We start from the raw sequence: 18,425 nt of genomic DNA on the forward strand, positions 1-18,425 counted from the left end.
AAATAATAATATGGCCATGTTTTTTTTTTGTGCTCAAAATATGGCCATGTTTGGTAGACTATTACAAACCATGTAATAATAATTGTTTAGTTATTCTTTAGTTTAATTATGTTTTTATAACAATGAATATTTTTTCTCTATAAATAGTTATTCTTTAAAATAAGAAATAATTATTCATTTTTGAAATAATTGTATTAACTATTTCTTAGTGTAATAATTTCAAAATTTAATATATTTTCAAATAAACAAACTTTCAATATACATCTAATAATTATAAAAATAAAAAATCACAAAAAATAACATATATCTCTCTTAAATTTAAAAAGTAATAAATCTACACAAATTAGATTATATAACAATAATCATACGAAACATTTATCTAAATGACACTTTGAGTATCTTTTTTCCTTTTTCTTTTTTTTTGAGAAGAACACTTCGAGTATCCTGATTCCCCAACAATATTATTCTTGGCCTTCAAAAGCAATGTGATTGAGAGAGATCCTATCTCTCCAGTTTGCCAATCCTATAGTTGACCGTTATTATTTCATTATACAACATATAACTTAAGGTATATAGACATAGTAATTTGGTGTATGAAGTTTCTTTATACTAACGGAAATTTAAGACCTCATGAAAAATGGAAATTTCGATTGTTCTACCATTAACAAAAGTAATAATGATAGTAGTAGTAGTAAACAGTACCATCTTGAGTCTTCACCATTAGAGGCATCATGGTTTGGGTAAATTGATCATTAACCTTTTGGAACTTCAGACCCATTGCCATCAGCCATTCACCGAAGTGAATTGAAACTCAGTAGCGGTGATGCTCCTGTGACATAAATTCCAGATCTTGTGCGTGTGTTTTTTTTTTTTTTTGGTTAATTATATGACATGAACTGAAAGAAAATGTTGAGTAAATACTTTTTTGGATTTTGTTTTTGAGTGTCTCCCTCTAGCACATAGTCACTTGTTACCAAAATGCAAAAATGGTTGTTGCTCTTGGTACAAAAAGAGAGGACTTGAGGATAGGAATGGGGAGAGATTGGATAACATTATAACTACTCAATGATAATGGGGGAAATTTGCCATTATTGGGTGGAAGTTTGAAGTTATGTGTGTTAGAATTGCCAAGACAATTCAATTAGCGGAGGATTTTATTTTATCTATACTACTATTTAAGGTGATTCCTCTGCTTTGAATCCTCATTTTTTTTTACACTCCTATGTTTAAATAGAAATAAAACTAAAGGACAATTCGGTAAAAATACAACTCTTACTCCCACTAAAACATTCCCTAAAAATAGGTCACTCTCCTGTTGATTTTCAAATTACTTTAACCATTTACTAGTTTTATCATAATCTCCCTTTTTTAAAAAATTTCTTTGGATAAGTTTGTTTTGAAGACATGAATTAGTAGGAGAGTGTCCTATTTTATTGACATTTTAAGTAAAGTTTGAGATATATTTTTGCTGGGTTGTCCTCAAGTTTTTTCCCCGTTAAACGTAAGGTTTAAGGGTATTTCGGAACCATTTAAAAGTCCAATCCAAATAAGGGAATCATCTTATAAATAATATAAATAAATTATATTCTCAAAATAAAAATTATATATATAAAATAAAAACACAAGTTTTTTTTTTTTTTTTTGGCTACAAAATAAGACCACTAAGCCCAAATTTTTCACTTTTTTTCCCCTTTATCAAAACTTAAACGATTCTCTCTCTCTCTCTCACTTTTCTTTTTTTCTTTTCTTTTTTTTTTCCAGTTTCCTCTCTTCATATTTAGTCATTTTTTAAAAGTAGGCCCATGACACTCCTAGTTGTATTAGTAGTTCTAAATGAATGAAAAATTAGAATGAATGAAAAATTATGACACTAAAAAAAAAAAAAAAAAAGGTCTCATTGCTTGTGTGAAGCATGTGTGATGAGGCTATTTTGTTTTAAAAAAGATGATAATTGATTGTAGTTTAACCTATCCAATTGTTAACTGTTTTAAGTGGAGACTAAAAGTCTAAAACAGGGGTTTCTTTGTATTTTTTGTATTTTTTTATGTAACTAGTTTAAAACCCGTGCGTTGTATGGTTTTAAGTATAAACTCATAAAACGTATAATTTTATTTTAAAAATAGCTAAATGAATTATTATTTTATAATTGAAAGTAAAAATCATGCTATATGTGTGTGTATATTTTTCAGTCAAAATGCCCCAATAATGACATAAGTTGGTGTATCATCAACTCAATGAACATACATTAGTCTAAAAATAAAAATATAACTAATGTTATTGAATGACTAAGTATGGCCCTGCAAGGTACAGGAAATGTAAATCAGACATTGCCATACCCAAAGACCGCAACCCAAGCAAAGTGTAGGAAAGATAAATGAAACATGCCTACATCCAAGGAGTATGGCCTAATAAGATACATGAAATATAAAATAGACATATGCCATACCCTAAGAATGTAGCCTAAAGCTGGATACAAGGATGAGAACCCTAAAACAAGGCTTTATAGAAAGGTTGAGAGAGAGAGAGAGAGATAAACCACACGGTGAGGCTAAACCTCATAATCTATTGAACATTGACCTTTTTGGGCTTGCATCTTCTTACTTGCATCCTTGCCCTTTTTGCTCGTGCCTAGGAAGTCACGCCTTTGATTCAAGCGTTTACATGTAATGACAAAGGAAACAAGCTAGTAAACAAGCAAAGAAACAACTAGAAAGAAGGCATGCAAAAGGGCAAACTAACAAAAAGAGCCAAATGGGGGTGAACAAGCATGTTAAGCACATAAAGGGGTGAACAAACATGTTATCAAACAAAAGGGGGTGTCCTAGAAGGACAAATGTAGGTTTGGAGGGTGTCTATTAGGGGTGAGCAGAAAGTCACCGGCACCGATCCAACCGACCAGCGCCGATCGTCCCGCACCGCCATTGCAACTGATCGACGAAGCCGAAGCCGAAGCCGGCGATTGGAGCGTGAAGGGAATCCCAATGCCGGTGCGGTGCGGTCACCAGAGCTAGAAATCTGAAATCAATATGTGCCGAACCGAACTGATACCTGCATGTATATCGTTCTCCACTTCTCGGCTTCTCCAGTTCTTCTGATCTGAGTCCAGTTCTAATAAAGACAATGATGCTATATGAATCTATGATTCTTATTTCTTAATATATGACTTAATGAAACGGAACGTTTCAGTTTAATAGGGTATTTAAAAAATAAATAAAATAAAATAAAACGACGTAGTTTTACTTCAGGGTTACAAATTTTAACAAGTATATAAATGGTTCTTTTCACATAACCTACCTCAGAACTCTCTCTTTCTCTCTCACCTCTCTGCTGCTGCTGCAACACTGAAGCTGTTGCTCAATGCTCACCGCCTGCCAGTCTGCCGCAACACCGCCGATGAGGTTCATAGTCACAAACAATTAACCTTTCTTCTCTCTCTCTATACTCTAAGTCCATGAGAACTAACATCTTTTTTTCTTTTTTTTTTTCCAGCAATTTGATTTTGAGGGAGACTGAGAGAGCTATCACTCTTCAATCATTCACTAAGAAAGATTTTGAGCTATAATCACTAATGATTCAAAATATTGCTTAGTATTTTCAAATTTTTTTTTTCAGTATTTTTGTATTTTTATTTTATATTTTTTGACTTGGGGATTTTGAGCTACTTAGTGTAACTATTGTGGTACTGCCATACTACCTATTAGGCATTGGATTTAGTTTATTTGTTGTAGGATATATTCATGGTAAAGCATTTCTTTGGTCAAAAAAATTATTTATTTATTTATTTTTACATGAAAGTCGATATTAATTTTATTTGCATTACATTTTGATTATAGTTGTTTAGGTTATATATATTGAGATTGAGTAATGTATATTATTAGTGTCTGATTGAGTAATGAGTAATTATGGTATAAGTATGAGTTGGAATATGCTTTTGTGTGTTGGCTAGATGTAGAAAAATATTATTTGGCATTTTTACTTCTTCTTTTTTTTTTTTTTTAATTTGACTTTTCTTTTGCTTCTATGTTATGTGTGACTAGATTTTTGATGGCTTGCTAAATAAAAAAACAGTTTGCATTTACTTGAAATCTTGAATAGGTTGATATATTGATATTAGGCTTGAAAGCCCAATTTTTATTATTAAAAAAACAGTTTTTTTTTTTTTTTTTAATATTTCAAACTGACCAAACCGACAAACTGACCGCAAAAAACCGCACCGCTATAAGTCGGAAAACCAACTCTAGGCGGTGTGCATCGGTTCTAATTATGAAAAAACTGATCTTTATCTATTTGGTAATAAATTTGGAAAAAAATCTGCCCCTACCAAATCACGCACACCCCTAGTGTCTATAGTTTCATTAGATTGGAGTTCGGACGCACACGTGCCATCAAGTAAAATTCCTAAAAGGGACTTGAGGTCTCATGTATGAAAGACGAGTGTGAACCAGCACGAGATGGTAGGAATTAGGCTTGATGACATAAGCAAGCATAAGGACTCATGCATGAACATGTAGGTAGGCATGCAAAGATGTAAAGAAACAAAGAGAGTCAAACAGGGGCACAAATCAAGCAAGGCAAGGATAACATCGCACGGAGCAGAGAAAGGTTATGCGTCAAGCAAACCAACATCATGGGGATGTGTTCTCACAAGTGGTCACACCTAAACAAACCACAAGAGGGACAGATGCAACCACACAAACAAGTGGCCTTGAAGACCAAAAAGCACAAGTCCACGGAGGGCACAAAGCATGGAAAGAACCTAAATCTAGCCAAAAAAACATGGATATAAAGTATAGAAGCAAGCAAGCAAACAGTTGCATAAAGAAAATGATCCAAACCCTTTAATGTAGGCCTAGGTGTATGGAAGTAGGCCTAGACCACAAGATCTAGATCTACACCCTACCTAAGGGGCAAAACACAAGAGAAAAGTATAATAAGTGATAAAAAAAAAAGGCTATAGCAAGCACTAGGCATAGCATCTAACATGTAGATCTAGGCATAGACATGGTAAGGAGCACACAAACATGTAGATCTAGGCATAAACATGGCAAAAAGCATGGAGACAAGTAGATCTAAGCATAAACATGGCAAGGAGCACATGAACATGTAGATCTCAGCATTAACATGGCAAAAAGCACCTAGGCATATGGACTTAAGCACAAACATAGTATTTAGGCATATCCTAACCCAAGAAGGCTAGGCTAACATCATCAAAACAATAAAACATGTTAGAAAGTAAGAAGACATGCTAGAAAAACTATAAAACACGCTAGGAAGCAAGACAAAGCAAGAGATATATTATGAAAAGCAATAAAACATATTATAAAGCAAGATAAATTAAAGTTAGATGTAGCTTATAGTAGCTAAAAAGCTACATCTACACCCTTAAAATCTCAAATCCAAAGTCCTAAGACCAAGGAGAGGAAGAATAGTACAAGAACATTACCTCTTGATTGTTGAGAAAAGAGATAAATTAAAGGTTTTTGGGTGTGTTTGGGAGAGAATATAGAGAGGAAAAGAGAGAGAATCTGCCTAGAAAAGTGCTCCAAAATGCCTAGAATCTTTTTTTTTTTTTTTTTTTTTTTAATTTAGGGGTCTAGGGCATTAAATAGGCTTTTGGCACACTTCCCGAGGCTTGGCGCACCTTTAAGTTGTGCCGAGTCAGGCCAGCAGCCACTTATATGCACCAGGTTGGGTATGTTAACATCAGCAATTTTGTCTTTTTCTTGCTTGATTTCGATCACATATTGGAAGGCCTTCTTGGACTCCGATTAAGCTAATCTTGGTGTCCTTGGAAAGGTTTGGATGTCTAGTTTGTAGAACACTAAAGAAATTGAAATTCCAATGGTCGGATCTAGTTATGACCTCTGGAAGCATGCTGACGCGCTCTACATGGTTTTCGAGATATCTCAACCGTTTTAACTCCAATTTCGACCCATGAATAGTCCTTAGGAAGGGAATTCCCCAACCCATTCTAATAGTTGGATCAAAATTAGGGGTTTTGGTGCCCTCAAGAGTCAACCTCAAGTCAAACTTGACAAAAATCTTCGAGTGGCTCGGGTTTGATGTAGAAACATGAAAAATGTTGTTTTGGGATGATTTTGACCAATTTTGACTTTCGGTTAACCCAAGGTTGACTAATGGCATTTTGGTTATTTTGACCTGAAATGGCACTTTAAGTGCTTTGATGCCCGAACAGGTTGTGCCACATTAATCTAGATGTTTTGGTAGCCCCATGGAGAAAATTTAATATTTTTGAAATTTTCGGGGCCCGACTCGCAAATCGAGGGTGGACAAAATACGGTATCTATAAGAGTTAGAGATTATTTTTTAGCATGTTATTCTTAAGTTTTATCTTTACTTTTTAGTAATTTATCAAAAAAAAAATCTTTACTTTTTAGTAGTTTTTTTTTTTTTTTTTTTTTTTTTTTTTTTTTTTTAATTTTAACTCAAAACTTTGAATAAAAAAGAAAAAGCAAAGGTAATAGATTAAGGAGCCAGGAAACCGGGTATTAAAAAAAAATTGGAAAAAAAAAATAAAAGAAAAAGAAAAGTGAAAATGTGGATGCTTAGTTTGAAAACCATGTACCTATTTTGTAAGCAATGTTATATGTGGGAAATAAAGATATATTTTTACTATGTTATCTTCAAGTTTTGTCTTTACTTAAACTTATGGTGTAAGAGTATTTTTGAAAAAAAAAAAGGTCCATTTTAAACAGGGAGAACCCCTTAAATAGTAGTATATATGGTATGTATTTATATTATTTTATTATTAGAGTTTGGTTAGTGGCGAAGCCACATTGGGACCCAAGGGGGCCTTGGCCCCCCAAATATTTGAAAAAATTAGTGTATATATATATATATATATATATATAGTAGAGTTATTTTAATAAAGAAATGTTATATTCACAATATTTTTACAATAAATCTTAAGTGACAAATTTTTATTAGCTGTTACATGTGCGCAAAAAAGTTATTTAAGTTGTAGATTAAAATTAGAACTAATAACAACTTATCACTCAAGATTTATTGTGAAATTATTGTAAAAATATTGTAGAGGTAGCACTTAAATAATTTTTCTCCACTGCATTACCATGTGTGTGGTTAAAATACTTCCTGCAAAAGCAGGTGTGTAGCTGTGTAGGCTACTCTCACTTTCTCATATTTTTATTTGTTCTTAAAATATTAAAATAATCAATGTATCATAACATCATAAATGTATATGATTAAAATATATTATTTTTATCATTTAATTTATATATAAAATAATATAACATGTATTTGGTTGTAGTTATAGCTATTTTTTTATATATTGAAATTTGAATGATTGTTTGTCTTTTATTTAAAAATCTTTAAATTATTAGTATTTTTTAAAATTTTAGTCGTTATATTTAATGGGTGATAATTTAATTTAAAAAATCTAGGTTTATGGACAAGTTTAGGATATGGTAATTCAGAAATAATACACTTTTGGGTTTTGATTATTAAATTTTATGTACTTTACTGTTAGTATGGATATAATTAATATATACAAAAAAATAATTAATTGTCTAATTTTATGTTTGGCTCCTCCAAATATAAATTTCTGGCTCCGCCACTGAGTTTGGTTTAACTCAAGTACATTAAAACAAAAGGAGATTTCTTTAAAAAAAGTATTGGAGGTAAGCTAAACTCATTTTATTAATCAATACTAGCCTCATCACACGTGCTTCGCGTGTGCGATGAGGTTTTTTTTTTTTTAGTGGTCCTGTTTTGTAAATAAAAATAACTATGTTTTTTATTTTATTATATATATATAATTTTTATTTTGAGAATTTAATTTATAAGTGGATAAAGTAATTTGAAAATCAAGAAGAGAGTGACCATATTTTTTAGTCATGTTAAGTTGTATTTTTGTTGAATTATTCTTTAGTTTTGCCTCTACTTAAATATAGGAGTTTAAGAATATTTTTATACAAAAAAGTGAGGATGCTTTAAACCCTAAATAATAGTATAGATAAACCTCCATAGATTCCATACACACAGGTACACGCTCAAAAAAAAAAAAAAAAAAAAAAAAATATGCGTGGGTTTACACTTTACACTTACATTTCCCAAAGTACCCAATTTCCAAGTGGGGCAAAAGGGGAAATCTGTAAAATATGTAAGGGCATATTTAGAAGGAGCAGAAGAAGAAGAGGGAAGAAGGTCGGCGGATCAGCTCTCCCAAAGAATAAGAAGACGAGCCAGAGGAGATCGGCGTGAGAGAAGGAGAGAGAGGAAACTGATTTTGGGTGCAAGGGGCACTCTCAAAACGCAGCGTTTCAGGTTAGGATTTTTACTTTTTATTTTATTTTTATTCTCTCTCCTCGCCGTGTCCGATTGTCCTGTACGCGTACGACACAGGCACGGCAGGCAAATTGCCGTGTCCGTGCTTTAATAGGAGGGAAGGAGGTTCTTCTAATACTAACATAACATAACAACTGTAGAGATAATTTTGAAATAGTTCCAAGAATGCATATTTTAATTCAGAACAATAAATGTTTGGTTGATAAGCTCTTTAGGGATATACTTTTGAAGTTTAAATATTTGGATAATTTTTCTGATGAATGTGCTGAGACTGATTTTCTTTATAAAAAAAAAAAAAACCAAATAAGAAAAGACAAGCTTTTAAAAATTCTAAAAAGAGAGTTGTAAGCTAAAGTAGTTTTGGAATGAAAGCCTTATCATATATTTTTATTTTTTATAATTCGATAGTTAAAATGGGGGTTTGCAGTTAGAATGAAAGCCTGGACAACTCCTTAGAAACACCCAGTTGAGCTACAAGGCTCTTGGCGAAAACTTAATTGTAGTTGAAGCTGTAGCAATGTAGATTAATATGAAAACAAAGATAAGTCTAGTAGAACTTGTATGGAAAAAAAGTTGTATGATACAGGTACTATTAGCATTTCCTTTACAAGTCTTTAATCTAAACAAAGTATGAGGTGAAACAGTTTTCGTAACTTATTAGAGAAGAAGTGATGCACTTTTGTTTGCATGATTCCCAATTTTTTTTTTAATTTCTGTGTACAGCACAGGTGCATTGATGGCTGCAGAAGAGGACTCCATTGAACAAGCTGCAGCAGCTCGCCGTGAGCGGCTCAGAGCTCTTAAAGCTGCTCAAGAACTGCTAAACACTCCAGATGAGGATTCCGCTCAAGTTGAGCATAAGACAAATGATGAGAATGGAACTAATGAAGAAAAGTGAGTGTACAATATCTTCTCTTTTTGAATTTTTTTTTTCTTCTTTCCATTCATTATTTTCTAATTTCCAATTTGTTATGCTGTTTTGTTAGTGTATGAGTGTATGGTGTAGGCCTTTTTTGTAAACCCTTGTAAGTTTTAGGTATTAGTGCTTACTTCCATTCAAGAATTTCAAATTACCAATGAAGGGATTCCAGTAGTTGGTTTTACATTTTAACTTGAGCTTGCATCTATGAGGAAATATGGGTTGTGATAGCTTTGCATTTTGTAGTGGAGCATTTCATGGGTTTTGAATCATAGGTACAAGGTGATGAAACATAACACTGATACTATAAGCTCAATTGGGGAGATAGTATAGCAAAGCATATAGAAAGTTCATGTACGACCTAGGGCAGATTTTTTCTCATGGTGTGCTGCTTTGTGGAAAATTTTGGCAACAGATAATCTCAAGAAGCTGAGGATAGTTATTATGGATTAGTGTTATTTGTGTAAGAGCCATACAGACTCCTTCATTTTAACATTGCTAAGGAGTTTTATATCATTTTGCTTGGTTGGTATGAATTGTGTTGTTGTTGTTAGTGAGAATGAATTGGGTGGTTGTTGGTGAGAATTGGGTAATGCCTAGCTGTGTGCTGGATCCATTATCATATTGGAAAGTACACTATGGCTAGAGAACAGATGGAAGGCTGTTCCGTTATGCTTAATGTGGTGCATATGGAGAGAAAGGAATGCTTGATGCTTTGAAGGGGAGGAATTACCTTTTTTTATTTGATAAGTAGAGGAGGTACCTTTGTCAAAGTTGAAGTTTCATTTTGCAGGCTTTTTTATGAGTGGACTTCAGCTCTATTTCATTCTAGATTTTAAACTTGTTAGGGTTTCTATGTGTGTGTGTGTGTGTATTCTTTCCTTTGTTATCTTTTGGCATTGCCTTTTGTATTCTTCCCCTGTACTAGGGTTGAACTCCTTTTGTTTTAGGTTTTTTTTTTTTTTTTTTTTTTTTTTTTTTTTTTTTTTTTTTTTTTTTGTCAATGAAGTTCTTACATGTAGATACAAGATAGTATGGAATCATATCAGATTTACATCTTATCTTTGGATGACATAGCTGTTTGCATTTAAAAGACTGTCCCTGTTAATAAATAATTTACAAACAGAAAATGCAATTGTTTACAGAAATGTTGAATTTTCATCATGCTTGCATACATTAGGGTGGGGATTAAAGGTCAATAGTCTCAATTTCTTAATTCTTTTTTTTTTCCTTTTCATTTCTCATTATTTCCAACACTCTGATCTCGGTTACTTTTTATTTTTGGGAGGCTCTATACTGGCTCCTGAACTTACTAAGCTTATTCTGCTGCATGTTCATTGACCAAAGGGGAAGGTTAACTAAGTTTTGTATTTAAGTAAAATAATCAAATCATGCTCAAAAGCCTTCTACTATTTTTTTATTTTTTTTTATTTTATTTCTTACCAATACATGGTAATTTGACTTCATATCATGACGAATGTACTTGTTTACTTCGATTGTTGCTGATGTTTTTAGATTATCAACAAGAATTAATTGGCATATAATACATGTTTGGAATGTGTAAAGGTTTGTTCTATTTTTGGCTGTATGCATATTTGGCATCTGCTTTGCTAATTATGATCATGCGCTAACTTTAACTCATAATTTTGTTGCAGTAATTTCAACATGAAATTTCGGAACTATGTTCCTCATGATAAGCAACTTCAGGAGGGAAAGGTTTCTCCACCAGTGCTACCAAAGTTTGAAGATCCTATTGCAGCTGCACCTCTACCATCAGCAGAGGAGGTAATTGATTACTTCCATTGTGAAGTTCTCTGAATTAATAGCTTTAACATGTGTGCTTTTGGTTTCATATTCTATGTTCGTATGCTCTAATTTGAGAGAAATATTCAGGACCCATTTGTGAATATTGCTCCAAAGAAACCAAACTGGGACCTCAGGAGGGATGTGCAAAAGAAACTTGATAAGCTTGAAAGACGCACCCAAAAGGCATTATATAAACTTATGGGTAAGTAATTACAAGTTTCTTCTTAATTTTTTTCCCCACGAGTGTAAAGGGTGATGATGGTTACACTCAACTTTCCTTTAGTCCCTGTTATGTTAATTTATTTGCTGATTATCTATTGATTGATGTTTTTCTCTTCCTTTGCCACTTGGTTTTGTATTTGTTTTCTTTGCCAAGAGGTTGTTATTGCTGTCCAATGTAAAGAATTTCATCAAACTTCAAAAAGTTCAAACTAATGGCCACTTGGCAACATTTTTTAGGTTCCATAAGGTTTTGGTGACAAAGAATGCTCTTTATGGGGCCTTTATTTTTCTTTTTCTTTTTTTGATAGGTAAGAAAGATGTATATTCAAAAAACTGCTAAATGCAAAGTAGCATATCAAAAGTACAAAAAAAGATGGAAATGAAAAAACATAAAAAAACACTAATTGCAAAGAAGAAGAGAGCTAAGGAATAAAGGAAGATAATCACTAGATGTGAGTTTCCAAGCCCTAGCCCAATCAAAAAGAGAACTAGAAAAGAGAGCAAGCAGTTGGTCATCTGATCTATCCAAATCTTCAAACATCCGCCGATTGTGTTCTCTCCAAATACACCACATCAAACACAATGAAACTAAATTCCAAATGTGAGATGAATGCATCCCAACCAATTCCACCAACCAAAAAGAAAATCTGACACCGTACATTAGGGGACCCATGAAATCTCAAAAATTCTAAAGACAAAGCACCACAGCTAATAAGTCTTTCCACAATGTAACAACAAATGATCCATTGTCTCCCCACAACAACGACACATAATACACCAGTTAACGAAGTCAAAGCCCCTAAGCCGCAAGTTACCTCCCGTGAGAATCCTATCGCATTCGACTATCCAAACAAAGAAAGAGACATGCCGGGGTGCCTTAACCTTCCAAATACCTTTCCATGGAAAAACAATGGAAGAAGAACCATGTAACTTATGATAATATGAGCGGATAGTAAAATTCCCAGTCTTTGTCAACTTCCATCTCATACGATCACCGTTAGTCGCTAAAGGTAAATTGTGTGCCAAGAATTGAGAGAAATCATCCACCACATTTGCCTCCCAATCATTAGGACCCCGAATGAAATGAACATCCCAAGTTCTCCTATCCCCTGCTCCTTGACATATCAAAGATGATTCTATGGAAGTTTCTCTATTTGCAGCAAAATTGTACAAGACCAAAAAAGCCAAATGGAGAGGAAGATCTCCAGATTCTCCACACTACTTGTCTGTCTAGAATTTCACTCTATCCCCCACGCCAACCTTAAACTGGACATTTTTGCTAAACACTTCCCAGCCCATTTGGATATTTCTCCACAAACGACACCCATGAACACCCCTTCCCAACTTAGAGGTCCATCCCCCCTTCTTCCCAAAATTTCAAAGCTAACCACCCTCCTCTAAAGCCTATTTTCCTCGATCCTGAAACGCCAAAGCCACTTTCCTAGTAAGGCTTTATTGAAAGTGGTCAATTTCCTAATACCCAAACTGCCATTAAGAGTAGGCATACACACCTTATCCCAACCCAACAAATGTGTCTTAGAGTCAACCCACAAGAAGTCCCTTTGCAGCTTCTCAATTTTGTTCACCACATGTAGGAATGGTGAAAAGAGATAAAAAATAAGAAGGGAGGCTAGATAGTGTACTTTTAAGCAATATCAGTCAACCACTTTTTGACAAATACAACTTCTTCCACCCTGCTAACTTCCGTTCAATTTTTTCCAATATAGGGTTTCAAAAAGAGGGGAACTTCTGGGACACCCTCAACGGCATACCAAGATAAGTCATTGGCAGGGCCCCAATCCTACAACCCGATATCTCTTCCAAAGCATGCACATTATTTACCTCCCCTATAGGAACCATTTCACTCTTAGCTACATTAACCTTCAAACCGGTCACAACCTGAAAACAAAGTAGCAACAATCGAACATGTAGGATTTGCTCCACCATTGCATCAAAAAACAAAATAGTATCATCTGCAAACAGCAAATGCGAAACACATTCCCCTTTGCCCCTCCTACCATCTGTCCTAAAGCCACTAAGTAATCCTACCCCCTCCATTCTCTTCACCATCCTACTAAACACCTCCATCATAACTAAAAATAACATGGGAGACAGCGGATCCCCTTGTCTCAAACCTCTAGAGCTACCAAAGAAGTCAGTTGGAGACTCATTGACAAACACAAAAAGCTGAACTGTAGAGATACAAGTTCGAATCTAGCTACACCATTTCTCCCTAAAGCCCATTTTCTTCAACAACTTCAGAAGTGCCTCCCAATTTACATTGTCATAAGCTTTCTCAATATCTAACTTACAAATCACCCCTGGAATCTTACTCTTCATCCAGCTATCAGCACACTCATTGGCAATGAGAACTAAATCAAGGATTTGTCTGCCTCCCACAAAACTATTTTGAGATTCAGATATTAGTTGATCTAATACCACTTTCAATCGATTTGCCGAAACCTTGGCCAAGATCTTATACATACTCCCCACCAAAATAATAGGTCTGAAATGTCAAATGTTAGAGGCATCATTCTTCTTAGGGATTAAAGCTATAAAGGTAGCATTAAGAAATTTCTCAAACTTACAGTGCTGATAAAACTCTTCAAAAACTGCTAAAACATCTCTTTCTACAACTCTCCAGCAATGATGGAAAAAGGCCATAGAAAAGCCATTTGGTCCTAGAGTTTTATCCTCTTCCATATCTCTAACCACTGATAGTATCTCGTCCTTCTCAAAGCTCCTCTCCAGCCAGCCCCTCTCCAACTCCCCAGTTTGATCAAACTCTAGACCTTCCACAAAAGGTCTCCACTCTTCGGACTCCTAATACAGAGTTTTTTAAAATTGAACTACCTGAGCAGCCACTTCTGCTTCTTTCTCATAAATCACCCCATCCACTTCTAAGAAACTCAGATGGTTATACCTTCTATGAGAATTAGCCATCTTGTGGAAGAACTTAGTATTATTATCACCCTCTTTAATGCACAACATCCTCAATTTCTTTCTCAGCCATTGTGCTACATTCTTCCCCATGAAAACTGACCTCATAGAGTATTTGCCACGCTCGAAAATCTGTAGCGAGAAATAACGTCCCCCTTCCTCTATAACTAATTGAAAAAGCTTGGATTCAATGAAGAAACTGTGGTAGCCCCCCATATCTGATCGGAGAAGATGAAAAGAACAAAATATCTGACCTCATAGAGTATTTTCTCCATGTCTATGAATGTTTCTTTCCATGTGTTACTTGCTAAGAAACTCCAGAATGAGGTGGGTCTTTGTGTGGTTGGTAGATGGGTTCTTCTCTTGCTTCAGCATAAGCTGCATGACATCCAATTTGGTATTACCTTGACTTTGAAGAGGTTCAGAATAGTTTGGACAAAAATCAAGTGTAGAAAGCCGGTTTAAGGATGGAGAAATGATGACCAAGAGGACATTGTTTTCATTAGCATGACCAATAAGACATTTAGGGTGTTTGAACTTGAGCATGGCTGGATGATGAAATTTTTTTGAGCTGTTTCTGCTTAAATGTGTTTGTTTTGGGGATCTTCCCTATGTCTATGCATCTGAAGACGAGAAGAGGCATAGTCCAGTCATTTTGCGATGTATTTAAAGGGCTGCTTAATATACTAAACAAATTGGTAGCTTTTCTTTAGTCAAGAAGAATAAATAAGAGACTGTATCACTTGTTAAGTGTGAGGCATTTTTTTGGATGCTAAAGTCTCTTATAACAGTTGATGTGGGTGGGTTACTCTGTGGATAATATTCTATAGAAATAGTTGTGCTATTTTCTTAGCAGGTCAAAACAAGAAGGGTCTATGATATAATTTGGAGCTAGATATTGGTCACAAATACCTAAGCTGTTTAGATGTCTATCAGCATCCTGTTTTATTAACCAATCATATAGATACTGGTATGGCAATTTAGTACTCCTCTGCTGCTTGTAAGAGTAGGTGGTGGGTGAGTTTGTGGTTTCAAGATCCAGTGGGTGCTTGCGTAAGTCATAAAAAAATAAAAAATAAAAACTGAAAAATTAAACAAATAAGAAGCTAAAAACAGCAAACCCTACTCATTTCCAATACCTAGCCTGATTGTGAATGGTGTACCTGTTTTACTAATTCTACGGTATAAATGATATACAGCTAAAATTTGACTCTGATCTCATGACTTATTCCAAACATTAAATATCAGATTTTGTAATCTAGTTTGGCATATTTTAACCAAAATTTCAGTAAGAGGGAGAGAGCAGATGTTTTTTTTTTATTCGATCTGTGATTTATATGATGTTTGGTGTTCCTTGTTTGTATGACACTGCTGTTGAGGTATCTTTCATGAATAGTGCATGATTAGTCAAACTCATTGGTGCAACTAGCCATAGGTAATTAAATGAATTTGGGACTTCTTGAGGAATTTTGAACTTTCTTTACTTTGTATATGTATCGTAAAGATATATGAATGTTTGTTATGATATCAATGTATTGTAGGCTCGCATGCTGTAACAAATTTGCTGTATTTAGTTTATAGATTTCCAGTCAATAGTTTCACTTTATTGCAGTTGTCATAAACACACCAATTCTCTAGACTATGATATGATTGGGTAGCTGTCACTGATTGTTGCTCTTTTTCCTTTCTCTAATTTTTTTTTTGTGCTGTTGCTGGTTTATTGATCCTTAATTTAGGTGTTTTTTTTTTTGGGGGGGGTTAACTAGAATGGTTTTGTGATTTTTGCAGAGGAGCAAGAAAAACAGAAGCAATTGACTGAAGAAGATGGTGGCACTGGTGCAGAAGATTAGAACTGAACTTATGTAGGCATGTTGATAGGTCTTCTCAATATTGTTGTGTGCAATTTTTTTTTAATTTTAGTACTTTTTAAGTTAGTGAAGCAAATACCTTTATATATTGTCCCGTGTTTTTGCTTTTCTCAGTTTTCTGTAGTAATTTTCCTGATTGTGTCGAAGGATACCAGGAATGAGAGCAAGTAATGTATGCATACAGTGCTATAAGGGTGTAATTTGCCAATGTCGCTCACTCTAAAATTTCTCCATTATGTAGGGTTGGGTTTTGTTTTTATGTATTTTTTTCCCTCCAACTCCTCAAGGATATTTAAGAAATGGTATTGACCTATGCAGGCAAACAATTGAGTGGTTAATGGTTAATACTCACTCTCCATTTTACTTCCAAATCCTGTTGAAACTGGGATTCTTTAATGACCCACTTGTGTGGGTTTGGATTAATATTTTTTGCTGAACGTTGGTAAAGTATAAGGGCAAAATACTACCTTAGGTTCCCTTCTCAAATTTTTTCCATCTGTTCAGTTAAATAACCATTCAAATGGCGTTAAAACACTCTCTCTCTTCTTTTCTATTTTATTTGTTGGCCCTCGAGAAAATCCATCCACTTCAAACCTCTCACACAATTTCCTGGTTCTATCCCATATCAACACCGAGATCAGACGCACTGCAAACAGATTAGAGGGTCTCCTTCAACTTGAACACAATCTTGATAAAATTTTTGTCACTATATAGAATAACTTGAAGGCCATCCTGATGCTATTTGGAAATACATGGTGAAGTCGTAAACTTTTTTGCTTGGAGAGAACAATGAGGCGAGGAGATTACTATGGTGGTTGCAGTGAGTAGAGGATTGGGATTGGGTTTGGATGGAGTACTAGCAGTAGGTCCTGATGCTATCTGGGAATGAATATGATGGAGCTCCTGTTGTTATAGTGGATATTGTTCCAAACATAAGAGGATTGGGTTCTCAAAGGAGAACGGCACCATGGCAGTCTCTAAAAAAAAAAAAAAAAAAAAAAAAATCAGCGGTCTGTCTAGCATACAAACATAGCGATGCAGAAAATCGTTCTAGCTATGATTTCCAGCTCCTCTGTCCTCCTTTGCTTGATTTCGATTAAAAATTTGAGAGTTATAAAAGACTATATAAGCCATATTTCTTCTTCTGGTATTGTGTGAGAGAAGTCTGAAAGAAGCCTATGGGTTTTCTCGCAAGTTGAGCCCACAAAAAAAGAGGTGAAATTATGTGGTGACTGTTATGGGTTGGGTATGTTGGTGAAGTGTATTATGGTGTTTTAACACCATCTATATAACCATACACGTCAAAAATACTCCTAAGCTAATTAGATAATCATTTTTCTTAAAAAATAAAAAATAGGGTTAAATTTATAATTCAACAAAATTAAAAAAAACTACCATAGAAATTTTTTCTTAAAATTAGCACACTCTATTTAAATATATCTCATGCACGTTTGATATATATATATATATATATATTTAAAAAAAAAAAAAAAAAACTAGCACACACCTCAACAGTTTACTTTATTTCAAATTCTAAATTTTAGTTTCTTAAAAATCCCTTCCTGTGCGACTTTGTTTATTAATCAACTTCTTGATTCTTTGGTGAAAAGTTTTGGGTGAGCCATGTTTAATTTATGAATTCATCTTTACAAGTGGTATTTAGTAGTCATGAGGACCCATTTTTGGGCTGTTTAAATATCTTATGATGCAAAATGTGTTGTCTGCTATGATATCATAGATAATTGAGGTGATTCAAATACCATGAACATTTATGTTCCTACATGAAACTATGAAAGAGTACCTAGTTATTATGTTAAACTAGTTACAGACCCATGCGCTGTGTGGGAATATATATATATAAATATAATGTAATGGGGTGTAATATATAAAAAGTAACACTTCAAGTATTGTCAATTTAAAAAAAAAAAGATGTATATAAGTATTTTTATCTCTACAAATATATCATTCTATTATTTTTTGTGTGTTTAATTAATATTTTTTTAAGGTGAATCATATCCTTCTAACTTTTGTTGTACTGTGTTATATTTGCCTAATATACAACTAAACTTTATAAGTTTCAAATTTCTCATTTTTTAAAGAATAATGTGATTATCATAATAATTAAAACTTATTACAAAATTACAATGTTATCTTAACCAGAATTAAAATAAAACCAAAGGAATAAAAGATAAGACTTTAGGCTAAAATGCAAAACACACCCTCTAAGTTTTACCATTTTTCATTTCAGTCTTATAGGTTTTAGTTTTGTTATTTCAGTCCTCTAAGTTTCATTTCTTATCAATTAAGTCATTTGTTAATATTTTGTTAGTTTATGCAGTTAAATT

The 18,425-nt window shown here is 33.8% G+C and overlaps 1 protein-coding gene across 2 annotated transcripts; it reads left to right on the forward strand.

The window, feature by feature from the left end:
- The first annotated feature begins 8,139 nt into the window (after positions 1 to 8,139).
- LOC126702538 (uncharacterized) lies at positions 8,140 to 16,425 on the forward strand. Of its 2 annotated transcripts, none has more exons than XM_050401257.1 (5): positions 8,140 to 8,304; positions 9,049 to 9,219; positions 10,900 to 11,029; positions 11,138 to 11,252; positions 16,001 to 16,425. In XM_050401257.1, the coding sequence occupies exons 2-5, from the start codon at positions 9,062 to 9,064 to the stop codon at positions 16,060 to 16,062; spliced, it is 465 nt and encodes a 154-aa protein (XP_050257214.1). In that variant the 5' UTR covers positions 8,140 to 8,304; positions 9,049 to 9,061; the 3' UTR covers positions 16,063 to 16,425. The 2 variants fall into 2 exon arrangements, with proteins under 2 accessions (XP_050257214.1, XP_050257215.1); XM_050401258.1 differs by having other exon boundaries at positions 8,143 to 8,304; positions 9,054 to 9,219.
- The last annotated feature ends 2,000 nt before the right edge of the window (positions 16,426 to 18,425 follow it).

This window comes from Quercus robur, chromosome 10 (assembly GCF_932294415.1).
Source record: "Quercus robur chromosome 10, dhQueRobu3.1, whole genome shotgun sequence".
In the NCBI taxonomy this organism is placed as follows: Eukaryota; Viridiplantae; Streptophyta; class Magnoliopsida; order Fagales; family Fagaceae; genus Quercus; species Quercus robur.